The following is a 27,733-nucleotide window of genomic DNA, read 5'->3' on the forward strand; positions in this document are numbered from 1 at the left end:
GTCAAAAATTCAGAAAATGTCCAACTTGACTGCTGGTGTGTCACAACACCCACCCATCCCCAATAAAAGAGAAACAATATTTTCATAATTTTATTTTTTTTAAATGCAGACCAATTGTCTCTGATCCCAAGGATTTGCCATATGCCAGAGCATCAGGCAATGCTCTCTTTCTGTTAACAGGTCCCTGCAGCTTATTTGTTACATGCGGCCTTCGTTTTTTGAAGTGACTTCAAAGAATGCTCTTCCATGGTCTCCACAGTCTCCAAAATTGTGCAGGAATGGAATGTACTTTTGAGAATAGTTGGGGAATGTTGGGGAATGCTGGTGTGCATGATCCAAAAGGTCATGGCCTGTCACCTTTGACATGTGTGTCATAGGTTTGTCATCTCTGGATTAGATGGACCCCTATTTGATATTACGGATCCCTAAACTTTACTCTTCTTGAGAAATTATGACCTTGGAAGATTATGAGCATAGTCCAATTCATAGACAGAAAAGGAAAACATAATACAAGAATTTAACAATTAAAAAAAAAAAGTTGAAAACTTTCCTAGATCTTTTCCTCAACAACCTCAACAGCCAGATCTGACTCATTTTCAACTTTGATCTTTTTCCAGCTTCTCTTCAGTCCTCTTCCCCCACCCCCAAACCAATGGAAAATATGGTCCTGTTCAGTTCAATTTTCTAAGAGATGTCTTGCTAATGGGCAGTTCTGAGAATCTTTAGATAATATTATTCCAACTTTCCTTTTGAATGAACAGAATAAAAAAGATAATAAACATGACAAGAATCTGTAATGCTAGTTTTAAATATGTTATAATTTTCTCTATAGAAAAATAAGCTTTCTTTCCCTGCGAATTTTCAAACTTACGAAAACAAAATAAAACCTGCTCTAGATCTATATTTTCTTTTAAACTGCTTTTAAAAAAATAAAACATTAATGCTTGTATTTTTTATAATTGTTTTTAACAAATATTTATTAATATTGATCTTTTAAAAACTGGTTTAATTCTTTTGTAAAATACTCTAGTATAGTCTCTTCTAATAGAAAAAGGGTACAAAAATAAAATTTAAAAGTTGGTTTCCAGAATATGAATTCTTAAGAATTTGTTAGTATCCAGTCATCCATATGAGAAACTATATATGTACTTAACTGTTTCACAGCATACCTTCACAATGAAGTGGCTGCAGAGTGTATGTGAACAGTCCAGGGTAAACATTACTGTGCATTTCCTTTCTGTCCAACTTGATTCTTTTATTGGCTGTGGCAATTTCCCAATTAAAAATTATCGTTTTGTTTACACTATTTCTTTATTGATATTCATTTCTTAATTTTTGTAGTTTTCCAAAAAGCTTTATACAGTCCCAAAAACATGTGCATCAGATTCTGTGCTGCATAAGCATCTAACTGCATCTTTATCTGGAAAGGCAAGGTGGGCTTACAATTCATAGGAGAGCTATAAAAAAACAGAATTGCCGGTACAGCCAAGTAGCCATTTTTTCTCCAATGTTCCAGAGTTATTTGTTTGCTCAGAGTTTTTCCATAGGGGCAGTCTTTGCCTATACCTGTAAATCAGGTGATCTTTCATCAGTTATAATCTGGCTGGGTGGCCTTTGGCAAAGTGTCACAGCTGTACCTTCGCAAAGCCAGAAAATTGGGACCAGAGGCTCTGTAAAGGTGGTGTGAAAAACATGGAGGCATTTCATATTATTGTCTATGCTGTAAAATGATATCGTTCCTTGATCACAGTCCAATAGAACTGCAATGAATTTGCACAGGGGTTCTTTGATCTTTGTAGACTTGCCATTGTACCAAGCCACGTAGCTGTCCTCTTGGATATGCAGGCCCCAGGAGAGTTTATCCAACCCAATGGTGAACTTCTGATGAGACTGCTTCAATCTGGTGAATGTTTTGCACGCTACGCCAACAATGACAGAATGGTTGGATAACTCTACTTCCCAGTAGTGGCTGCCTTGGCTGAAGTTCTGAGTACACATGACTTGCCATGGCTCAAACCTTTGAGGGTCATTTGGCTTTGGTTTTTGAAAAACTTGATGAGTTGCTTTCTGATTATTATCAAATATCTGCAGATATTTGTTGGCTGTGACTGGATCAAATGTCAAATTCTGCTGATCTATGGGAGTGACAATGATAACATATTAGGAAAAAGCAAAAGAATCTTTAAGATCAGCAATTTACCTCCTCCGTGGAATATTTTCTATTCTGCATATTCATTGAAGCAGGATGATATTATTAAAGTATTAGTGTAATTTAAAAAGTTAGGAGTGGTGTTATTGAACAGATCCTTTTTTGTTATTTATTTTCCAATCTCTAATTTAATGTAATTTTGCTATAATTTTGCTTCTTGTGTGTTAGTGTCACAAGTCAGCATTATTTTTAGAGATGTGGAGTCTTTAACGTGGAGTCTGACAGTATGTATTTATGTCAGATACATAATGAAAAATTACTTTTTTAGGGTTGGAAAATACTAAACCATAGTAGTGTAATAAGTAGGAAAAACAACAACAACAACAAGTTTGATGCCTTCAAGTCAGTCGATTCCTGAATGAGTCCCTGCTGTTTCCTTGGCAACATTTTCAGACGTAATTTGGCCCTTCTACTTCCCTAGGGCTAAGAGAAAGTGACTGGCCCAAGATCACCCAGCTGACTGTGCCTAAGGCAGGAGTAGAACTCAAGAGTCTCCTAGTTTCTATCTTGGCTCCCATGATATAGTTGATGAAAACTATATTCAGGGCCAAGGATTACTACTAGCTGAACAGCTCACAATAGTCTTTTTGAAATATATGCCAAGATAAAAGAGTGCCTGTTCTTACTGGCAATTCAGGAATCCTTTGCTTAGCATTCTGCCTAAGTATGTTTAATGAGATAATTCCCCCCCCCCCCCAGAGATACAAACAGAAGCCAAACACAGGAAGTAGATAGATGTGTATATACATCACAGATGATCTTGTATTTATTGTTGTTAGTTACTGAAAACAAACAGCTCTATGAGAAACATCTGTGGTTTTCCACTTTGATTAGTTTTCATCTTTGCCAAAGAAGAGAAATGACTGCATCTATATTTATGGAAAATTAGATGCAACTTATACATTTATGAGACCCAATTAACTGATTCCCCATGTATTAATCTGCATACAAAGTCTGTTTAAAAGCAGGAGCCTTAAAAAAGAAAAAGAGAAAATAACTGATGTCACAATTGTCTCTAGAAATCAGGAGATAGACTGAGAGGCATATAAATTGAGCCTTATCAACCAGATGCACTAGAAACAATCAAGAGTGATGAGTTCGTGCAATCAACAGTCATAAAATAACTTTGCCTGGATGTTCCACAGACGACATCATCGTAGGGCACGCTATTTACTGGGTTATGTAGTGTATACACACCTCTGCAGTCATAAGGTACAACTACATGTTTTGTTTTGTTTTCCTTATGAGACAGACACTTAATTTTTTTTTAAAAAGGGAATAAATTAACTGTAAAGAAATCTGGAAAGCATGATGCAGCATTGTTCCTTCAAGGCCACTGTGTCCGCTACCTGCACACCAAGAACTTCCCATTCAGTTTCAAAGGATAGGAAGTGACTTATTTTCATCTTTGCAATAAACATCAAGCTCAGAAGCAGCTATATTGAATTAAGTTCCTTGCTGACGTTTTTCTTAGAGCAGTTCTTTGCTTCCTCCAGGGCCAGCTTCACTCCGAGGATGGCAGAAGCTTAGCCACTCAACTTCACCCTGGACCTGAGGGGCTGAACTGTTAAGTTCCAAAGAATCATTTCTGTTTTTCTCCTTGTTAACCCAAAGGTGTAGGGACTGATTGTTCATAATTGCAATCTCTTCTGCTACAGGGGGTCACGGATACTATAAGTAGCCCAAATGGAGGACAAGACTAGGGCCATCCACTGAATGCATTTCCCCCTGTAACAGCAGCCTAAGTATTATTTCTGGCCTAGGGTTTTCCTTAGTAGGCCCAAATGCACCAATCTTAATTTGAGACAGCATTCTTTTCCCTCTATGTTGCCAGGGATGAGTACCTACAGGGCGGGGCATAACCTTTTCCTAGGGGGTCACAGCAACACTTGTAATAACAACACAAATAATTCATACACCATTTGAAAGCCCATCAAAAACTGAGTTTATTGACACGATTTAATAGTCAGTATGACCACCATTAGCCCTTCGAACAGCATTCAAACGAGGTGGATAAGAACACAACAAATCTTCAAACAGTTCTGTTCGATTTTCCAGATTTTTCAACACAGTTTCCAAATTCATTCTCAAAGTTTCAACCGAATATCGATTTTGACCTTGCTCCTGAATCATCAGAGCTTCCACTTCATCCTTAATTATGGCCCCAATGTTCTCTGCCGGATTGAGATCTGGCGAATTTCCCGGCCAGACGTCATTGCCCCAAAATTCGACATTGTTTTCCTTTAACAATTGCTGAGTCGCATTTGCACGCATGCAAGGAGCTTTGTCATGAAGAAAGACAGCCTCACCAACCACCAAGACATTGTCTGGATCACTGAGAAATGGAATGACATTCTCCAATAAAATTTTCTCACAGAAATAACTGCCATCCCAGGATTCCCCTTTATCCTTCAAAACCCAATGCAGTTTCTTGGCTGTGAAAATGACGAAAATCCCGATGCAAGTCGGATTGCGAACGATTTGTCGATATCGTTCATGTTTGGCGATGTCGTCGACGTCTTTAGCCCAAATTCGATCGTTCTGGAAATTCAGTTTTCGAATGGCATAAACGAAGAATTCGTCAGATGGCGCCAAATGAAGAAAATCTTCCTCGGTCCATTCAGACAACCAATCGCACAACCAAAGCCGATCTTGAACGTGTGTTTGAGTTTTCAATGGTTTGCAAATGACGTGGAATGGCTTCAAACCTTCTTGTTCTCGATATCGGCCGATTGTCCTTTGATCAACTCGTTTTCCACGAATTTGAAGGATTTCTTGGGCCACTTTTCGGTTTCCTTTTCGTTGTTTGCGACTGCCAGTTGCAATGATGGCTTTGCTTTCTTGGGACAGTTGCAGAGGACGCCCTTCTCCAAATTTTGTGAAACATTCTTGGGCTGTTTTGTTCCAATTATCAGTAACCCAATCCGGATGACGTTTCAATTTGTTTGCAATCCATTTTCGATTGATAAACGTCGCTCCAGCATCGCGAGCCTCTCGAAAGGCAATGCATTTTATTCTGTCAATGATCCTTTGTTCTTCCGAATCGAATTTTCCAGCCATTCTTAAAGCAAATTTAACATTTAATAGCTCATTCAATTCAGTTTTTTATGGGCTTTAAAATGAGGTGTCGCGGAAGTTGTAAACTGCTGTCGATCTTGCTGTGACCCCCTAGGAAAAGTTTATGCCCTGCCCTGTATTTGTTCAACTAGTAGTGCACAATGGTCTGTTCTATACCAACTAAGTTTGTTAGAGGAAAGTGAAGCAATGGATTTGTTCTTGATTGGGGCAATGGCCAAGGTCTTCCAAGGCTTAACATTGGACACTTGGTAATAACTCTTTTACTCACCAACCTACCTCCTGAATGAGGTGTTCTACAAGACAAGGAATATGACAAGTTGTCACTCACATGTGAACAATGGCCTTGTGAAATAACCCATCTTCCTTAAGACACATCTTTCTTGGTAGTATTTCTCTGAGGGACACGTGAGAGAGGCGAAGGTTTATTTATCTCCTTGTTTTGTTCTCCAGGACACTGGCACTTACCACCAAAATGCAATCAACAGTTAGGAGAGCTATTCCTATATACATAGGATTAAATAGTATATTTTGGATGTTCAGAAGTAGTAAATAAATAGACAGATATATTGTACATCTTTGAGGCGAGGAGAGGCCAGGCAAAGCGCTCCTCGGCATAAGTGACGTCAAGTTGGCCACGCCCACCCAATCATATGACCAACCAGCTATGCCCACCCAATCACATGACCATGAAGCTATGCTGCCCAGTCACATGACTAACAAGCCACACCCACCAAACAAGCCACGCCCACAGAACTGGTAGTAAAAAATTTTGAAACCCACCCCTGCTGAGATGTCATTTCCACCAAGTCATACTCTGAGCCAGTCAGTCGCTCAATGAAGCACGTTTTTGGATTCATGCATGGATGAGTTCCACATATGGTTCAACTGGCTCATTTCTGATCAGCTACTGAATGGGACAACACCAGAAGAGACTCTGCGTGTCTTTTTCAGTCTCAGGATAACATCACCAAGACTCACATTGGTGGAATTTCCATGTGTGTTTATTTAGTTCCTACATTTCTCCCATGTTTACGGAGGTTCTCAGTCACCCATATGATTGTCCCAGAGTTGGTTTTCAAACGGCAACAGGATTTTCTTGCTTTTTACCCCTTGAAAATGTTTTGCTTCTCATCCAAGAAGCTTCTTCAATTCTGACTGAATGGGAGGATTAAAAGAATTTAAATCTTTTTATATCTTGAATGAGAAGCAAATCATTTTCATGGGGAAAAAAAACAAAGTCCAGTTGCCTTTTAAAAAGCAATTTTGGGACAACTCTCCCATAGTTCCTTCTCTTCCCTTAAACCCATTGCCATAGCCAACAAACCTTCATGTGTGGCATTTGGTATTGCATTTATTTCTATAAAATTTGTTAAGATACATTTTTAAAATGCATCTGTAGCTCTTTAAGTTTAAAATGAAGAATTGTTTTGTTGATCAAGGTGTGTGCATGATTCATAAGCAATTTTTTGTTTTGTGCACTAGTGGATACAGTATTACAAATGTAACATGGATAGTAAGGCAGGGGGCAATTTTTTACATTTCCTAAGATGGTGTCCGTCTTCTGTCCTGTCCTGTCAGGATGTCCTCCTATACCACAGAAAATAATTGACTGAAGGGTTTGTGTTTGCTGTGAGAGGTTAACTCAAACAGCATGAAGCGTTATTTAGTATATTTCTAAGGCAAATTTCAGGGAACATTAAGACCAAGACTACAAGATCTGGATTGCAAAACCCTGCATTAACAACTAGATGGCAGCAACATTTTGAAGTTTATTGTGCTTTCTGCTGCCATCTAGTCCTGACTTTTATAGACAAGAAAATTTGTCCTGGACCCTTCAAATTTGTCCTGGACATGTTCTATGTCCAGAACATTTAAAACTATTACATCTTTCATTTCATCCAAGACCAGGAAAATTAAATTTCCAAATATTGTTTCATCTTCAAAATGGGGGCAACATAAGCTTACAGATTGCAGGTTTTTTTTTCATGTCCCTACTAACTGAATTAAAAAAACAAACAAACATCAGACCCACAAGAATATTGTGATTGAAAAATGCATAAATTAAAGATTAGAGCTTGGATCATAAAATGCCCACTGATTGACTTCCGGGGGCGGTGCTGTCGCCGAAGGAGCTCAACGGAGCTCCTCTCAGAGTTCTGGTCTGTATATCTAATTAAGATCAATAGATATCACCCCTTTTTGGCAGAAAGGGGCAGGCAGAAGCTCAGGTGCTACGATTTATTCGTAGTTCACAGCCCTTTTCTTTTTTTTTTTTGGCTGTGAACGGAGAAGAGATCCAGCGTAACTGAGCTCTTATCTCCAGCCAGTTCTTCTTAGCTGCCTTTTTTGCAGCCCTAGACAGGTGACACCCCCCCTCAGGACAATGATAAGCTGCTTAAAGCTACTTAAGACTAACACGAGCGGGTTCCACTCCTGAGATGTTCCTTTTTTTATAACTATCTTAAACACCAGCCTCGTTTTCCTTTGAGGCTTCTTTGTTCAATCGTGCTACAAAATGGCGATTTTACTGTGTTGGTGACTAATAGATGACGTAATTAACCGGCTCTATCTTCCTGGAGACTGCTCCTCATTAACAAGCAAAATCTACAAATAATTTATTGAGAACTGAGCAGGTGAAGATACTGTTTATTTGTTTATTCTCAGCTTTTACCTATAATGGCTCCCAGGTCTAAGCAGGCAAAGCGCTCCCCTTCGCATGTGCTTAAAGAACTTGCTATAAAATCGCTGCCCTTGCCTCCCACACCCCCTACTGGAGATTCCTTAACACAGGAACTTCTTTTTCAAATACTCAATGACTTCAAACAAGAAATCAAAGAATTTGTGCTGGACTTATGTGACAAAATTGAGACCAAGATTGCCCAAATAAAGATGGATATGTTTGAAGCTATGTCTGCTTTAACAGATTATACCGAAGAAATGGAGACTAAACTGGAAACTTTGGAGGAGGCTAATTTTAATTTGACTTCCAACATCCAAACATTACAACAAGAGATTAGAGATACTCAAACACAACTTATAATGATAAATTACAACAGGAAGGCGTTTGCAATAAGAGTCAGAGGACTGCCCGAAAAGAAAGGAGAGAACTTGAAACAGACGTTTGTAGAGGCTTTTAGTCAAGCGGTGGGAAGTCCGGGATTCAATTTTGTTTGGAATATTCGAAAAATCTATCGCCAGAATTCGTGTGTAGCAGAACAGCGACAGCTCCCAAGAGACATAATTATATATTTTTTCACAAGAGAATCCAGAAATGCGATCATCCAAAAGTTTTACAACAACAGGCTGCGAATTGATGGGCAGGATTTGTTTGTCTTTAAAGAAATACCACTCCAGATGCTGCAAGCAAGGAGAGATTATACTTTTTTAACCAAAGATCTTAGAAACCACCAAATACAGTATAAATGGGAAGCTCCAGTTGGAATCACGGTTACATTCGAGAATCAAAGATTTCGTCTCAACTCTGTTTCGGAAGCTCGGGACTTTTATTATAAAACTCTGAAGGCGGGACTTCCTGACTCACTTGGAAATGCGGAAAGACAAGGTGAAGGAAAGACAAGCAGCAATTCACTTGGTTACAAGACGGAGGGAGTTGTTCTCCCCCTACCGGAGAGGCAGAAGAGCGGAAACTGAGGATTTAGCCATATCTTCAAAGCAACGGGACACGTGGCTATAAGGCAGAGGGCTGCCTTCTCTTTCCGGAAGGGCAGAAGAGTAAAGAATAAAGATCCAGCGATGTCTTTAAAATACTCTTTAAACTCTTAGATTGATTAAAATTTTAGGATTCCTGTTTGGTATGAAATGGTAAAGCTGTATATCGATGAGGAACGGAAAGAAGCATCGCTTATTTTGGACAGATATTGTATGGGATTTATATAAGACTTATTTGAATTTTAATCCAAACTGCGCATGAATTGTTTTCTGGTGTGAGGAAAGCGGAGACCAAGATTTATTTGAATTGCGGTTTGGGATGAATGGAGTCGGGAGGAGTGGGAAGGTGGAGCGGGATATTGATGAAGTGATCTTGGGACTGAATGAAGTGGTATGGATTTTGGACACATATTTCACGGATTTACATGCTTGAAGTCTAACATAAAAAGCTCAGGATTTTAAAGTGAAGAGAGAGATCCTAATTTTATGGAATTTTGGCTTGGGAGGAATGGAGATGAGAAGCGAGGGGTAGGAAGAAGAGTAGTGAAAGTATGATTAGACTGCTCTCTATTAGAAGGTAAATTGATTTTTGTATAAACTATTATCTGAATATAAGGTTAAGAAAGGCTATTTGGAGAGTCTACAGGAAGATGGGGGTAAATATCAAAGAAGCAAGGGATGAAGATAAAATATAAATGGAATGATCTATACTGTTTAAATTTTAATAATGATGGGAGGCTGAGCATAATGCAAAAAGATTTTTATTCTTTTCTTTTTTTTCTTTTTTTCTTTTTTTTTTCCGGAGTGTTCTTTTTATTTTATTTTCATTATTATTTTTAATCTATTTGACTATAAGATATTCTAGAAGGTGAATGGTAGTGAACTGTGCCGGGTGTGGGACCTGGGAAGTCGGAGGGGATTAGGGAGGGGGGTTCATTGGGGGTGGGTGGGTGGGTGGAGATATAGTCTCAATATATAGAATAAGAAGAATACACTTGTATACTGTTGTTCCTTATCTTTTCTTTTTATTTTTCTCTTTTTTTTTCTTTTTTTTTTCTTCTTTTTTCTTTTTAGCGCAATTTTTAGTAACTGAATAGATTAATGAATAGAGAAATGCACCAAAGTGAGAAGTAGAGGAAAAGAAGAGGGAGAAGTAAGGAGGGAGGAAGAGGGGAATGTAAGGAGGATGAGAGGGGAAGGAGGGTGAGGAAGGCGAGAAAGGAAGATAGGAGGGGAAAGGGAAGTAGGAGGGGTGATTGTTGGAGGGAGAAAGGAAAGTTGGAGGGGGAGAAGAAGGGGTGTATGGAGGACAGGTTGGTTTTATATGTTGGATGATGAGTTGTGTTTAGGTTTTTTTTTTTTTCTATATTATTATTATTGCAAATATTCAGTATATAAGTGAATGTATAAAATTGAAAATGAAAATGAATAAAACATTTGAAAATGAAAATGCCCACTGATAAAAGGGAAGAATTCCTGCCCTGCACTAGTTTTCAGAAACTTGCTTTCAGACAAATGTGGGGCCCTCCAGAAATTTTTAGAGCAAACACTAGTTCTCCATTCTAGGTGGAGGTAGCATCCAGAATGGGTTGACCTCATCTGCTCGCTGATTGGACAGAGTCTGCCAAAGCTGTTGTTTAGACACACTCTTGTTGCTAGCCTCTTCCAGCTTTTTGACTCAGTCAACTCAGCAGGACGGTCATGTTATCCTTCTCTAGACATTTAGCATTATTTGGATTTATTTGGGCTGCTAATTCATAGTTTACAGAATTCAGTAATTTTTTAAAATTAACCTAACTGCATGGGAGTACCCAACACAGTAAGCCATAAACTGAACATGCTATCTGGGTTTTATACCACATGCTGCACTAACTGGCCAAATATCTCAGAATATTGCATTTTTTTACAGCTTTTCAGTTCCCTACTGCTATTCTGCAGTTTTTCCTGTTTCTCCTGTCGCCTGTGGTGCTTTCTGAAACACTTGCTGACTCACATCCTCTCTTCCTTTCTGAAACATATTTATATGAAACGTGTATCCTAAAAATCTGTATATTGTACAATACTGCATCCAGAGGAATTATGCAATTGGCAATTCACACAAATTTAATTATACTGACTGATAAAAGTAGATAGAGCAAATAGGTTTTCTTCATGTGGAATTTGGGTAACAAACAGTCTCAGTAACATACTGTATTGGGCAACAAGACTCAGCTCTGGTTCTTTCCTTCTTAATAAGTGAAAGATAAAGAGATAAAATTGTGTCCTTTTGATAAAGACGAGGATGTCATTCAGAAATCTGAAACATCCCTTATCAAGCCTAGGAAATTTATCCCAAACATTCATTTCTATCACATTCTTCACTCTGCAGGCCAAATACTTACTGGGAAGTCCCACTGAATTCATCAGAACGTATGAACATGTAGTCCTCGACATATGATTGGTTGCTTGACAGCCATTAGAAGTTCTGATGAACCCCAAAAATGGTACTATGACCTGGATTTGAAGTTCCTGTGGATGTCCCCACCCATCCATGGTCATGACTGCATTTTGGGCACTCAACAGTGAGCCCACATTTATGGCTGTTTGCAGCTTTCTGCAGTCACCTGACTGCTATGTACATACAATGTTTACTTCCAGTTTCCAGCAAATATGCCCATTACGGACCATTGGTTTGTTGAATGACTGCCACATGACCTGCTTAATGACTGGTACTACTTACAACCATAATTCTGGGCTCAATTATAAGTATAATCTTTATTGTCATTGTACTTAAATACAACGAAATTAGATCAAGGATTGCCTGTATAGGATCCAGATACCAAAGAAATACCGTATTTATCGGCGTATAACACGCACCGGCGTATAACACGCACCCCCCATTTTAACACAAAAATTTGAGTAAAAATTTTTTTCATTAAAAATAAATGACTTGGAAGCTCGGAACTTAATGTTGGATTAAAATTTATAACATTAGAACATGAATTATAACATTAACTCCTCTTAAAAGGCAAACTTTCTTCTCTTCCTTCCTTTCTCCTTCCATCCTCTCTTCTTTCCTCACTCACTCCCTTCCTCCTTTTCTCTTCCTTCCTCCTTCCATTCTTTCAACTTCCTTTCTTTTACCTATCTATCTTTTCTGTCTTTCTGCTCTTTCCATTTCTCTCTTCCTCTTCGCTTCTGTTCCTTCCTCCTTCCATCCTTTCACCTTCCCTCCTTCCTATTTCTTCCTTCCTTCTGCCTATCTACCTTCACCTTTGTCTTTCTGCTCTTTCCCTGTCTTCCTCTTTCCTCCCTCCCTTCTTTCCTTTCTAGTTCCATCTTTTCTTCTTTCCTCTCTCCCTCCCTTTTTCTTTCTTCCTTCCTTCCTCCTTCCTCTTGCCTATCAACTTCATCCTCCTCGTCTTTCTGCTCTTTCCCTCTCTTCCCCTTTTCTTCCCACTTCCTTCCCTCTTTTCTCCCTCCCTTCTTCTTTTTCTTCCTTTCTTCTTCCATCTTCCTCCTTCTTTCCATCTTTTCTCCTTCCATCTTCTCCCCCCTCCCTTCTTTTCCTTCCCCCTCCCTCCTTCCTTCCTCTCCTTCCCACTCTCTCCTTGGGAGGGGTTGGGGGTGGCAGCAGAGACCAAATAAAGTCAGAAAATCTTATTAAAACTTTCCTATTTGTTGGATTGCCTTGCTGCGAACTTATAAACCAAATCAGGGAAACATTTTGCAACCGAGCCTGCTGCAAGGAGAGGCAGTCCTGCCCCAGTTTTGCAAGGAATGAGAAACGGTGCTTTAAACCGAAGCAACTGCAAGGAACCGCAGACAGGGAAAGAAAGAAAGAAAGATCCTTGTAGCACAAAACCCACCTTTGCATGGTTGTGAGAACATAAACAAACAAAAAAAAAAAAGCACAGCGTCCCTCCGCCCTCTGAATAGGACTCAGCATGACTCCGAGCCGGGCAGGGAGATAAGCACCTTCATTTGCATTCTCTGAGACCGTGATGCTTTGCAAGCCCCGGGCTTTTTGGAGATTTTTCCTTTCGTGCTTAAATAAAAAGAACGAGACTTCTTTAAAACGCCACAGCTCTTTCAGCCTAACAAAAATGCAATCTCTTCCTTCGTCCTTCTCCGTCACTAACAGCTGGGGGCTCAGAAATCGGAGTGAAAAGTCAGTCCTCCATCTCTTCCCTCTTCCCGGATTCACTCCGAAGTTTTAAATCTTCCTTCTGTGCATAAACACTCCCTCCCTCTCCCCCTCCCTCTCCCTGTATCTGTTTGTCTCTCACTCTCTGTGTGGCTCTTTACCTCTATCTCCCCCCCTCCCTCTCTCTGTCTCTCTTGTCATTCTCTGTGTGTGTCTGTCTCTCTCTCTGTCTCTCCTCCCTCCTTGTGTGTGTGTGTATGTGTGTGGGGGATCCCTGCCACCGCGGATGGGCTCCGGACTAGTGGACCCTCCTCTTCCTCCTTTTTAACCAGGCGATCTTTGGCTGCTACACAATCCCAAGGTTTGCAGCGCTTCAGAGAAAGAAGGCATGCGAGAAAGCCCCCCCCCCCCATCCCCGCTGCCTGAACATTTGAATGAAGGAGGCTGCAGGCTCCTTTGTCCTTGGCTATGCAATTTTCTTTCGTTCTCTGCTGCCCGAACGAGTGACTAAGGCAGAGGGAGAATGAAAGGAGATTGCGTCCCTTCTGTCTCCCAGTTGCTCAGAAAAGCAACTGTGGGAAGGTCAAAGTATCCATGGAGAGCGAGGCTTTCGCCTTCCCGGGCTTCTGCCGCCCGGCAGAAGCCCCGGGACCCAGTCAAATTCGCTGCGCAAGGTGAAACGGCCGGCAGCAGCCTCGCTCTCCTGCTGCGGCTTCTGTTTCAGTAGGGAAGAAAACTTCCTTTCATGGGCGCCGGTGAATCAGCTGGAGCAGGCAGTTTGGGACCCGGCGTCACGCAGTATCGGCGTATAACACGCAGGCAGGGTTTAAGCTTGCAATTTTAGTTTTAAAACTGCGTGTTATACGCCGATAAATACGGTAAGTGATTTTCCATTTTTCAAATTTGGAGAAAAATATCCAACCCTCAAACAGTGTCCATAAGCAGGAAAGTGTTGTTGACAGAGGGAAGAGAGAAACCCACAGATATATGTTTAGTTATACCTGGACTGTTCAGTAAAGTTAGACTCCTAGTCTAGCAATTTTATTTATTTGGTTATTTATATCCCCCTTTATTATTTTTACAAATAACTCAAAGCAGCAAACATGTCCAACACACCCTCATCCTATTTTTCCCACAACAACCATCCTGTGAGGTAGGTTCGGATGAGAGAGAGTAACTGGCCCAAAGTCACCCAGCTGGCTCTCATGGCTAAGGGCTGTGTAGGTTACAAACTCGTACATCCAGAAGGGAGCAGGGAGAGCTGCAAAAGTGTCCATTATGGTACTTGTCCCATCCCTCTTAAGCACCTTTGAACTTTTACCTGGAATTACTATTAAGGCAACAGATCCAGATAATGCTTAGGCAAAAGAGAGTTTACAGGGAAATCTGGCAATTTATTTTACACTCAGGCAAAAAGATATATAGAGCATGCAGAATATATTCAAAGAGTGAAGCCAAGGGAAAACGGAATGGGGAACATAAAAACCCCTGAGGGTTACTAATGGGCACTTGACCTGCTGTTGTGAAAACATTTTTTTTTCCTCCTCTGGGTTACTGTTTGTCATCTCCTATTTTGTGTGGCCTCATTATCACTGAGACAAGCAGCTGTTTGTATTGGGGGAGCAGGTTTTCTGAGATCTTTCTTAGAATTACCAAACACAAGGATCAACATGCTTTACACATACAAAGAAAGGCCTCCTCGCACAAGTAACTTCTTACATCAACAGGGAGCAGCAAATTCAGCCAATGCAGTCCCCATTCTACAACATGGAGTAAATAAGGAGTTTGTTTTTTCTTCTTTTAATGGAGAAGGAGCTGTAACTTGTAGAACTTTGTATTGCTGTCCCACTCTTAGTCTTTGGGGAACTATAAATTTCTTTTAGGATTGCAACTAAAATAGCTGACAAAACAAAATCAGTGGGAGATATCTTTATGTATCTTTATATCTTAGTAAACTGCATTGAGTAGTCATGTGCAAGCAGGTGGCAATATAAATTTTCTAAATAAGGGTTCCGGGGAGGGGCCTGTCGCCGTCGGCAGCTTAACCGAGCTGCCCCCAGAGTTCTGGTTCGTTATCTACTCAATATCAAGAAGATAACTCTTTTTTCAGACAAGAAAAAAGCAGTGAGGAATCTCAGCTGGTAAGAATCTTCTTTGAAGTTCACAGTTTGTTTCTTTCTGGGCTGTGAACGGAGGGGGAGGATCAACCCAAAGCTGAGTCATTCAACTCCGACCCAAACTTCTCAGCTGTTATCTACAGCACAAGACAGGAACCCCCCCCCTCAGGACAATCGTTAGAAAACAGACTATTGAAAACCAATACGAGCAAAGACCAAACTTGTGATTTTTAAAATTTTTCTCTATCTGAAATACCAGCTTCAATGTTATAAAAATCTCTTTTGTTTAATTGTCTTCAAAATGGCGCTTACAGCTTTTGCATTTGTTATCTCCGGCTTCCTGGTACAGAATCAAAGGAATAACTTTTTATAATTTAATTAGACCTACTCCCTCGAAGCCTTCAAAGACTCTTTGTTGTTGATATAGAGACATTCCAAACGGACTTTCTCTTTTGAAACCCTCCGTAAAACCCTTTGTAAAAAAAAACAAAAAAAAACAAAAGGGGGGGGGAGGAATTTCTTTTTCTCCAAACAGCATAGTGGATTAGCAATTTAGAATAAATAATTAAAACCAAAATATAATGGCATCCAAATCAACCTCCGTGAAATTACCTCCTAAAACGTCTCCCATACCTGGTACAAAGTTGCAGCCCCCACCCTCTATGCCCCCTAGTGGAGACGTACTAACAAAAGAATTTTTCTTGGAAATGTTCAAAGAATCCAGAGAACAGAACTTAGAAATGTTTAGAGAATCCAGAGAACAGAATCTAGAAATGCTTAGAGAGTTCAAAGATGAAATAAGGAACGAGATGGAAGTTCTATATGACAAATTCGATACTAGGGTCACTAAAATGAATGATGACATGATGGGAATTGTGAATGTGATCACAGAATATATTTCTGGAATGGAAGATAATTTAGAAATTCTCAATGAAGCTAAAACTAACCTGATATCCAAAACTGAAGTGGTGGAACAAAAAATTGACAATGCTGAAAAACAAATTATTATGATACAGTATAAGCAGATGGAGCTTGCATTAAGAGTGAGGGGGCTGCGTGAAGAAAAGCAGGAGAACTTAAAGCAAATGTTTTCTGAAGCTTTTGACCGTCTGGTGGGAAAACCGGGATCCAATTTTTATTGGCAGATTGACAAGACTTTTCGTGTTAACTCGTGGGCGGCAAAACAAAGGCAACTCCCCCGAGATGTGGTAATATACTTCGTTACAAGAGAATCTAGAAATATGATATTACAAGAGTCCTATAATACTAAGCTTCAAATTGGTGGACAGGATCTGATTGTTTTGAAAGAAATACCACCTCAAATGCTAAGAGCCAGAAGAGATTACGCTTTTCTGGTGGAAGAGCTCAGAAAGCATCAGATACAGTACAGATGGGATGCCCCATTCGGTATTATAGTTACAATGGACAAACAAAGATATCGTCTCAGTTCTGTATGGAAAGCTCGTGATTTCTATCATAAGATTCTGAAGATGGGATACCCTGAATCTTCGGGATATGGTGAAAAACCACGAGACGAACAAGATAAACAGCAAACCACACAACCATCAGATAAAATGTATCATCTCCCTCTCCCGGAAGGGCAAGGAGTCAAGGAAAAAAGACCCAACCGTATGACCACCAGACAAACGAATAAACAAGCTACTATGCAACAATCTCAACAATCGTTGGCCATTGATCAAGGAGCTACAGCAACAAGCTCAGAAGCTGTGGGAGGAGCCAAACCAAAGGTGAGACAGGCCTTGCGGGAGGCTCTAAAAAAGCATCAGGCAACCAAAAATGACAACTAAGATTTTGACATGGAATGTTAACGGACTGAACTCTCCACAGAAAAGAAAGAAAATATTTCATTATCTCAAACAGTTTAAGAATGACATAATTTGTTTGCAAGAAACTCATATCAAATCAACCGATCAAAAATATTTGTTTAACCCCAAACTGGGCCAACATTTTGCGACCTCAGCCATGGAAAAGAAAAACGGCATAGTAGTATACTTAAGAAAAGACATTAAAGCTGAGCTAATTGAAGCAGATCCCTTTGGAAGATATATTGCATTAGATTTAATCTTAGAAGGGAAAAAGACGTTACTTTTGGGAATTTATGCTCCTAATCAACAACAAGATGGATTTTATAGAAATCTCCATGCTAAATTAGTACAGTGGGACTTTGAGTCTTGTATAATATTGGGTGACTGGAATGGCGTGATCGACACCAAAAGAGATAAGAAGACATCTCGCCCGAACACCAAATTCCGAGCTAAGCTACCCAAACCCTTTTTTGACATGCTGGACGACTTTGAATTGAGAGACGCTTGGCGCGAGAGGCATGCAGAAGAATATGACTTTACCTTTTTTTCCAACAGACATCAATCTCTTTCAAGGATTGATTTTATACTAATTACAAATGATTTACTTTGCAGGGTGAAGAAGACAAAGATTATGGCGAGAGTTCTTTCAGATCATAATCCAGTCTGGATGGAATTGGGAAGGGTAGCCCAGGCAAGAAGGTCCTGGAGGTTGAATGAAAACTTATTTAGATATGAAAAGTATGTTAATGACTGTAAAAAATTGCTATCGGAATATTTTGTTCTTAATATGAATAAGGGTACATCTATGGAATATGTATGGGATGCAAGCAAAGCGTATATGAGAGGAGTATTAATGAATATAAACAAAATACATAGACACAAACAAGGGCAAAAACGAAAAGAATTGGAAGAGGAAATTAAAGGGAAAGAGTCAGAACTAACATTGAATCCAGGAGATACAAAGATTAAGGAAACAATTTCTATACTAAAATCTCAGTTTGATATGCTGATCTCTGACCAGGTAGCCACCAGTTTATTATATGCTAAACATAATACTTTCTGCAACGCAAATAAACCCAGTAGGTGGTTGGCTTATCAGATTAGAAAAAAAAGGAAAGCTCGAAATGTATCCAAATTGTGCTACAGAGGGAAGGAAGTGTTTCAACAGGAAGAGATCCAAAAGGTATTTCGGGAATTTTTTACAGAGTTGTATAAAGGGGATAAAATTAAGGACGTAGACATAGACAAATACCTAGATAAAGAGAAAATCCCCCTAGTTAGAGAAGAACATAGGCATAAGCTGAATCAACCAATAACCTCTGGGGAAATTCTGCAGGCAATTAAACAATTAAAGTTAGGGAAAGCACCAGGCACAGATGGTTTAACAGCTGTTTATTATAAAAATTTACAGTTAGAAATGGTAGAACCCCTCAGAGAACTATTCAATAAAATTCAATCGGGAGGGAAAGTGCCCCCTTCGTGGAAGACTGCGTTCATATCGTTGATACCCAAAGAAGACCAAGACCTTACCCAGCCAAAAAATTATAGACCTATTTCATTACTCAATGTAGATTATAAAATATTTACTAAAATATTAGCAAATAGGCTAATGGTGGTAATTCAACAATTGATACATACCGATCAAACTGGTTTTATACAGGGCAGACAGATGAAGAACAACGTTAGATTAATTATTAACGCTTTAGAATACCTGGGAAAGAACAATCAAATCCCGGCCGCATTCATATTTTTGGATGCGGAGAAAGCCTTTGATCGAGTTAATTGGCAATTCCTGCTGAAGACATTGCAAAAAATGCAGATAGGAGATGGCTTTTTACGGTCAATTGGGGCAATATATCAGCAGCAAACAGCCCAGATCATTGTCAATGGAAGTCTGACAGACTCCTTTCAAATTGAAAAAGGTACAAGACAGGGCTGTCCTCTGTCCCCATTATTGTTTATTATAACTTTGGAAATACTGTTGAATAAGATACGGGGCTTGGGCGGTCTAAAAGGGATTAAGATTAGACAGCAAGAATACAGAGTCCGCGCATTTGCGGATGATCTGGTCATAATATTGGAACAATCGCAGGAATCTAGTAGGGTCTTATTGAACACGATCAATCAATATGGTCAAGTCTCGGGATTTAAAATAAATCTAGGAAAAACCAAAATATTAGCTATAAATATGACTATCAAACAGAAGGAAGAACTGGGGGCGATGCTAAGATGTGAGGTAGTTAAAAAAGTTAAATATCTTGGAGTTAATATTTTAATCTCAAATGGGAAATTATATAAGCATAATTATGAATCACTTTGGCATAGTATACAGTTGGAGTTGAAAAGGTGGGAGAAACTGCATTTGTCCTTGATGGGTAGAATAGCGGCAGTAAAAATGAACATTTTACCAAAATTTTTATTTCTTTTTCAAATGTTACCAATACTTAAAAGAGATGCGAATCTTTCAGAATGGCAGAAGGGTATCAACAAATTTGTGTGGGCAGGAAAGAAGCCGAGGGTAAAGATGAAAATAATGCAAGATGCACGTGAAAGAGGAGGATTGAAATTACCTAACTTAAAATTATACTACGATGCAGTGGCATTATCTGCAATTAGTGACTGGACTCATCTAACTAATGACAGAATTTTGAATATCGAGGGATATGACTTGTTATATGGTTGGCATACTTACCTGTTATTTAACAAAAAAATGGATAAGAAATTTAAAAATCATATCTTAAGAAATGCTTTATTGCGGGTTTGGAAAAAATATCAACATAAATTAAATGATAAATTGCCCATGTGGGCAATTCCTAGACATGCAATTGAAAATATGAACGTAGAACAAAAACACGATAGAACCACCTATAGACAACTTCTTATTTCAGAAAGAGGGGTGTTGCAACTAAAATCTTTAGAGGTACTTAAAGAAGAGAAGGTAGTTCAAACGTGGTTTCAGTATGGTCAACTACAGGCTAGGTGGAAAACAGATCAAAAAATTGGCTTTGTAAAAGTTGAGGATAATTTGTTTAAACAAATAAGAGATCAAAGCTCAATGCATATAAAGAGGATATATAATGTACTAATACAGATGGATTCTGAAACGGAACTGATTAAGGATTGTATGATAAAATGGGCTCAGAATATTGAGGAACCAATAATGCTTGAAACATGGGAAAGAATCTGGGTAAGAAATGTGAAATTTACACAAGCACAAAACTTGAGAGAAAATTTTTATAAGATGTTTTATAGATGGCACCTAGATCCTAAAAAGCTTGCCTCTATGTATCCAAATGTTCAACCTAAATGTTGGAGATGTGGTTCTTTTGATGCTACATATTTTCATATATGGTGGACATGTCGTAATGTCAAGGCATTTTGGATAAAAATATGGTGGATCCTGCAAAACATCTTCAAAAGAAGGATAAAATTCACCCCCCAGTTGTTTCTACTGGGTATATGTATTGACTTTACAGCACTAGAGACTAATTTGGTTCTGTACTTAATAACGGCAGCAAGACTCTTGGTGGCGCAGTATTGGAAGAAGAAAGATTTACCTACAATTCAAGAATGGACTTTGAAAGTTATGAACTTAGCCGAAATGGCCAAAATTTCAGCATATCTCAAAGAACATTCAAACGAGAGATATAAACGAGACTGGAAAAAATGGATAGATTACATAAAAAGTAAATATGGGACTAAGAAACTCCAGATAGCTTATGCTTAGTATCAGTAACAATTTAAATTGTTTAAAATTTGGGTAACAGTAAGAAGCTGGGCTCAATGTAGAGATATTTTAGACTGTGATTGTCCAAAAGTTATACCACGTATGGTCTTTGGGTAGTCGGGGGGAGGGAAGGGAGGTGGGGATTTAGGGGGAGGGGGGAGGGGGGAAATACAATATGTGTTAAATTCCATGACTGCATTTGTATACTGTGTTTTTTTAATGTTAGTGCAAAAACAGAACAAACCGAATATACTGGAAGGTAATAGAAATATACCGAAGGAAAGAGTCGAGTGAAAGAAGAAGGAGGGTGGAGAGGGTGAGAGAGAGGAGGAGGAGAAGGGAGGGAGGGAATGGATTAGAGGGAGTGATAGGGTTAGGGTTAGAAAGAAGGGGAGGGGAAGTAGGCGTAGAGGGGTGTGTGAGAAGGAAGAATGAAAGTTGGAGGGGGTTGAAAGAGGGTGTATGGTGGGCCAAGGTGGTATATTGGGTTTGTATTGTAGGGGGCATTTTCTATATAAGTGAGGGTCGTGTTTATTATTCAATGTTATATGCCCTGATTAAGCACAGTAAATATGTGATTGTATAGAATGAAAAACATAATAAAATATATATATATATATAAAAAAAAATTTTCTAAATAAAAATAAAATATTAAAGAATGAGACCCCACTTATCAACCCAATTTTCTTACCCTTTAGAAGCTTTGTCCTTAGTTCATTCTCTGAAAGACAAGGTTCAGGCATCCTCTTCACAAATACCTTTGGCTCAAGTCTGACTGCACAATGCAATAGGGAAGAAAAATTCAACAGCAGGAAGAAAGCAAACATCAAAAAATTCCAAATGGTAATAGAATATAGCTATTAAAAATAACAGGAGAGTTTGGTCTTGTAGTTAAGGCACCAGACTAGACATCAGGAGACTGTGAGTTCAAGTGCTACATTAGACATGAAAGCTAGCTGGGTGACCTGGGTTAGTCATTCTCTTCTTAGCCCATAATATCATGTTCAGGCAACTAGTTGGTCAATTTCTATTGCAACCATTGGAACAATATTGGTTGATTCGGGGGGGGGGGAGTCCCTGGAATGTGGAAACGTGAGGAATTTTTTAAAAAGTTTTGAATGATTAAATAACACTTGTAAAAGTTTTTCAATGCACAAACGTGTTTATAGCTTTGAACAAGAACAAACTTGAAATCAACAAAATCCGCAATTTTGGAAGAATCCCATCCTTGATTATATTAATCACTTAGGAAAAAGAACAGAAACGTGACGTATTTCATATGGCAAATGAAAAAGAGGCAATAAATATATGAATATGAAAGTTACTAAACATTTTTTAAAGTGACAAATCTTGGTGAGTTGCTATCTCTACATTTTTTTTGTAAAAAATTGCATTTTTTAAAAATTTCAAAAATTGCTTAGGTGATCTGGACTTTGCAGACTAGTGGGCATCAATTTGAATACTCTTACTATACAAATCAAGTTTCGAGAAGTTAATCAAAACAGTTTTTCTATTATTTTTACAGCACTGCCTAACACAAAAATTTATATTCAAAATTATTTTTTTCACAGCTGTGGCAGGCAGTTAACATTAGTGCATGTATGTAGCTCTCCTGATGCTTCTTTTGCAGCCTCCTGAACAGACCTAAATGAGCAGAGCTAAAATTCGTATTCTGTTCTTGTGGGGTGAGGACATAAAGGGTTTAGTGTGGAAGTACTCATTTCTCTCTTTTACCAATCCAAACATTTCAAAGTGTCCAATGCTTTCTTTTCCCCGTGAGACTTAAGGGGAAAAATGCTTAAGTCACTGTAAAGCACAGATTCCACTCCTTAAATTCACTCAGCCTCTTTGCAAAGGAAACAACTAGAGCCAAAGAAGTTGGCTCTGGCCTTGATGACACAAAGGCCATTACAAAAAGTGTGGCCTCTACCATCAACAAAGCTGCCAATCCCTACTTTGTTGTAATATACTTTTTCATGTACCTGCCAGACATTGGAGGAAAGCCATGTTTGTCTAAGGTAGCACAAAATAAGGAGAAATCTGGTAGCTCCTTTTCCAACTAACAAATTTTATTCAGAGGCATGAACTTTTCTGAGCTGCAACTCACTTCATTGGATGTGGCTAGATTGAGATTTTTAAAAATGTGCAATCAGATTCTTATAGATAGGCCAGGAAATTGACCTGTCAAGTGTGACCCAATTTTCTCATTGCCCATAAAACAGCCTGATAATTACTTTTTCTGCCACCTGCTTGTGGATTCAAAAGATTTGACTGAAGTGCCTCAAAAAGCCTGGAGAATTCGGTGAAGAACTTGGCGACGGTATTTGCATTCTTATCCAAGTCAAGTTGAATGACTGGAGGAACTTCCAGTTTAGTAGGTGGAGAAAGGAGATGTTGCTCCTGCAAAAAAATAGGAAATAATTATTCCACTAGAGCAAAGATGGATAATCTAAAATATCGAAAGAGCACAGTGAAGAACATGCATCAAAGCTACACCATGAAGGTTTACTGAATACCAAAGAAACCAAACTGATTTATAAGAAAGACAAAATAAAGAACAGAAAAGAGTATTACACAGACGGTACATAAAAAACAACAACAACAACTAGCAGTCAAAGCAGAGAAAACAAGACTTGGTAATGGCTAGAGGCAGGAAATTTGAAGAAAAATAATGAGAGTCTACACAAGATCAAACCTTAAGAACTGTAGGAAGTTAGTACCCACCCCTCTCCTAGAAAAATGAGATATTTTAGGAAATATTAAAAGGGCAGAATATTTCCCCTAAAAGGGAGGCTGTTAGGTAAGCTTCCCATTGGGAGAGTGAGCACGTTCAGTGAAGCGTTGTGAGAGTTGTGTTGGAGAACACACAAACCAGCATACAGAGACACTGCAGTTTAAATAGGCTTTTACTTTCATGGAAATAGAGGTATCAGAGTCCATCAAACAGTCCAAGTCATACATGGATAAGACAGTCAGTCATCAATGTCTTTCAGTTAAGGGATAATCCAAATAACATAGTCCAGTATCATATAATCAGTCCAGTAATCAAAGTTTGCTAACAGTTGCAAAACTTACAATAGCTCACGAACTCAGATCAGATCAGCCCAGCATCTAATGAACAGAGAGAGCTAACAGTCATTCTGGCTCCCTCTTATGGCCGATTGAGGAAAAACAGCAACCAATCACATTTTACAGTATGTTTTAAAAAACAGGTATAGCATTGTTACATGATTTATACATTGCCAATCCAACTGTTAGAATTATATTCCTAACAGAGGCAGGAACTCAGAACTCAGGATCCTAATCCTAACCCTCACACACCTTTGTCAATGGGCCATTAAGACCTGAGCCAGTCTACTCTACATAGCAAAGATCTACCTCCTTCAGGCACAGACATAGTAGGAATTGCCCAAAGCCCTCTATCCATCTCACCACATGGTACCTGGGAAGATTACATTATCCAGCAAGGCTCAACCAAGCTTGGGACTCAGGACAGCATACAGAGTTGCCCCTGCATGGCCCCATGGAGTCTGATAACCAATCAGAATACAAGCTCAAATTCAAAAGCCCAGAGAGGGCATAAAATCAGGGCACTCTGAGCATCTCTTCCCTTTTCCCCCAAGACCTCAAACCATGTGGTCCTGCCCATCATCAATAAACCTTCTTTCCAAGCAACTTCCATGAATTCAGTGTCTTTTTCCACACTTAGAACTGAACCCAGAAGGACATTTCTTCCAACAGAACAAATGCATATGAAACCAGAATTGAGAAGGCAGAACAGACAGCAAATGCCAAATCTGCAAAGACATTGAATAAACCATGGACCACCTGGTTAACAGCTGCAAGAGGATCTCACAGATTGACTACAAAACACAGCACAAAAATATAGCAACAATGGTGCATTGGAATACCTGCAAAAAATATCATTGCATTTTGCACCGTCCTTCTCCATCCTGCTTAATTTCATTTTAATTCAATTAAAAAATTAAAACCTTTATTTATTGGCTTAATGTTTCATTGTGAATTTTATCCATGTTTGTAAGTTGCCTCTGGCAAGGGGGGCAGCATATAAGTTTAATAAATAAAATAAATTTGCCTGTAAGTAAGAACTGGTGGGGTTATTAAACAGACAAAGTAACAGAAAATGAAGAAGCCCTGTACGTCTCCTTTGGACCATTGCTGGGTTTCAATCATTTTAATCATCTTAAACGTTAAGAACTACTTGCACTACCTGAACTTGCACATTTCTTAACAGCTGCGCAATCTTCCTTTTCTTCTTTTCTTTCTTTCTTTCGTATGGGATATGTATGTGGTATGTATGTGATGTATGTTTGATGTTTGTGCCCACTTTATCTTTTATTGTCATTGTATTTTATAATTTTTAACTGACTTGTGGGGACTGGATGAGTGAGTGACTGTGTATGAATGAGGGGACTGGGAGAGCAACCGGGTGCCTCCTCCACTGAGTGCCATTGCAGAAGTGGTAGGGGGCCCAGGCCTATCTCCCGTCCTAGAATGTTTGAGATTAATGGCCTGCTGGAGAGAGCGGAGGCTACGGGGGGGGGGGAAAGAAACAGGGTCTATGCGTGCAGGAGTGGGCCGGAACATTACGGTCACGATAGGGAGGGGCAGGTATGGCGGGAACTTCAGGGCTAGCCATTACCAGGGAAGGAGGGTCCGCTACGTCGCAGCGATCCCCCCTTCCGGCCCTGTTAGTTCCACTCCAAGGCCAGATGGCAAGAGTGGTCAGGGCCCTGGTCTCAGGCTGTTGTTGCCAAATGCCAGGTCTGTGGTTCACAAAGCTCCCCTCGTCCGGGCCCTAATAATAGACGAGGGGGCAGACCTGGCATGTATTACTGAAACCTGGCTGGGCCCGGAGGGAGGAGTCCCCCTCACTGAAATGTGCCCAGAAGGTTTTCAGGTGCTTCATCAGCCGCGACCTCAGAGAAGGGGTGGGAGACTGGCCATCATCATCCGAGGGTCATTAGTTCCTCGTAGGATCCCTGCTCCAGAGCTTGTCGGGTGTGAGTCCTTGTTGGTGAAGTTGGACCTTGCGGGTCAAGTGGGCTTGTTGTTAACGTACCTTCCTCCCAGCAGCGTTGCAACAGCCCTCCCCTCGCTCCTCGAATCAGTAGCCGAGCTGGCGATCAAGTTCCCCAGGCTTATGGTTCTGGGGGATTTCAACCTGCCCTCGCTTGGTGAACACTCTGATGGGGCGGAGGAGTTCATGGCTTCCATGACAGCCATGGACTTGACCCAAGTAATCCGGGGTTCAACTCACTCAGCAGGTCACACACTTGACCTCGTATTCCTCTCGGAGCAGTGGAGATGTGATCTAGAATTGAGGGGTATTAAGATCTTGCCCTTGTCATGGTCTGATCACTTCCTACTAAGGCTTGACTTTCGGAAACCAATCCCCCACTGTAGGGAGGAGGAACTGATTAGGTGGTTCCGCCCCAGGCGCCTGATGGACCCTATGGGATTTCAGGCGGCGCTTGGAGAAATACCTGACACTCTCGTCCACAGTCCAGTGGAGTCCTTAGTCGCTGCTTGGAATACAGAGGCGGCGGGGGCTCTAAACCGGATTGCACCTTTACGGCCTCTCCGAGGCAGCGGATCCAGGAGGGCCCCTTGGTTTACCGAGGAACTCTGGGAGATGAAGCGCCAAAAGAGATATCTAGAGAGCCGCTGGAGGGCCAGTAAATCTGAGTCAGACCAAGCACTGATGAGAGCCTATATCAGAGCCGTGGCAATACGGGCGGCAAAATGTGCGCATTTTGCCGCTCTTACTGCATCCGCTGAATCGCGCCCAGCCGCCTTGTTTAGAATAACCCGCTCCCTCTTGAAAGGGAGGGACACGGATGACCCTTTGCAAGGTAGAGCTGAGGAATTTGTTCAGTTTCTAACGGATAAAGTCGCTCGGATTCGGACAGACCTGGACTCCAATTGCACGGTGCCAGCCAAGGTACCAGGGGAAGGTCTTGAGCGGAGTTTATGGAGCGAGTTTCAACTTGTCGCTCCTGAGGAAGTGGACAAGGCCATGGGAGCGGTGAGTGCCTCCACTTGTATACTGGACCCGGGCCCCTCCTGGCTGGTCTCGACCAGCAGGGAGGTGACACGTGGCTGGATCCAGACGATAATTAACACCTCTCTTCGGGAGGGATCCTTTCCACTCCTCCTAAAGGATGAGGTGGTGAGACCCCTCCTGAAGAAACCTTCTCTGGATCCAGCCATCTTGAGTAACTATCGCCCAGTCTCCAACCTCCCCTTTGTTGGGAAGGTTGTTGAGAAAGTGGTGGCCTTTCAACTCCGACGGTCCTTGGATGAAACCGATTAGCTGGATCCCTTTCAGTCCGGTTTCAGGCCTGGCTACAGCACGGAAACTGCTTTGGTCGCGCTGATCGATGATCTCTGGCTAGCCAGGGATAGGGGTCACTCCTCTATCCTGGTGCTTCTTGACCTCTCAGCGGCCTTCGATACCATCAACCATGGTATCCTTCTACAATGGTTGCAGGAGGTGGGAGTGGGAGGCACCGTCCTTTGGTGGTTCTCCTACCTCTCGGACAGGTCGCAGTCGGTGTTGGTCGGAGGGCAAAGATCGACCCCTAGGCCCCTCAAGTATGGGGTGCCGCAGGGTTCGGTCCTGTCCCCCCTCCTATTTAACATCTACATGAAGCTGCTGGGTGAGATCATACGTCGACATGGGACTAAATACCACCAATATGCGGATGGTACACAGTTGTATCTGTCCGCCCCGTGCCAACTCAGTGAAGCGGTTGAAGTGATGTGCCAGTGCCTGGAGGCTGTCAGGGTCTGGATGGGGGCGAACAAGCTTGCACTCAATCCCGACAAGACCGAGTGGCTATTGATGCTCCCTCCCAAAGATTGGCTACCTACTCCATCTCTCAGGCTGGGGGGTGAAATTATACGCCCCTCAGACAGGGTTCGCAATTTGGGAGTCCTCCTGGACCCACAGCTGAC

The 27,733-nt window shown here is 40.6% G+C and overlaps 1 protein-coding gene across 2 annotated transcripts in view; it reads right to left on the bottom strand.

Annotated features, from left to right (window-relative positions):
* Positions 1 to 77: 77 nt before the first annotated feature.
* Positions 78 to 27,733, bottom strand: part of TRIM65 (tripartite motif containing 65) — a 33,370-nt gene continuing 5,714 nt past the window's right edge. The window contains exons 4-6 of one of the 2 annotated variants that reach the window (XM_032211117.1): positions 22,987 to 23,152; positions 21,444 to 21,527; positions 78 to 2,135 (exon numbers count right to left, since the gene is read on the bottom strand). In XM_032211117.1, coding sequence (XP_032067008.1) covers positions 1,561 to 2,135; positions 21,444 to 21,527; positions 22,987 to 23,152 — 825 coding nt within the window. In that variant the 3' untranslated portion in view covers positions 78 to 1,560. Of the gene's footprint in view, positions 2,136 to 8,604; positions 8,645 to 21,443; positions 21,528 to 22,986; positions 23,153 to 27,733 lie in introns of those variants that run through there. The other variant, XM_032211119.1, reaches the window with a different exon arrangement.

The sequence above is a fragment of the Thamnophis elegans genome, chromosome 2, assembly GCF_009769535.1.
Source record: "Thamnophis elegans isolate rThaEle1 chromosome 2, rThaEle1.pri, whole genome shotgun sequence".
In the NCBI taxonomy this organism is placed as follows: domain Eukaryota; kingdom Metazoa; phylum Chordata; class Lepidosauria; order Squamata; family Colubridae; genus Thamnophis; species Thamnophis elegans.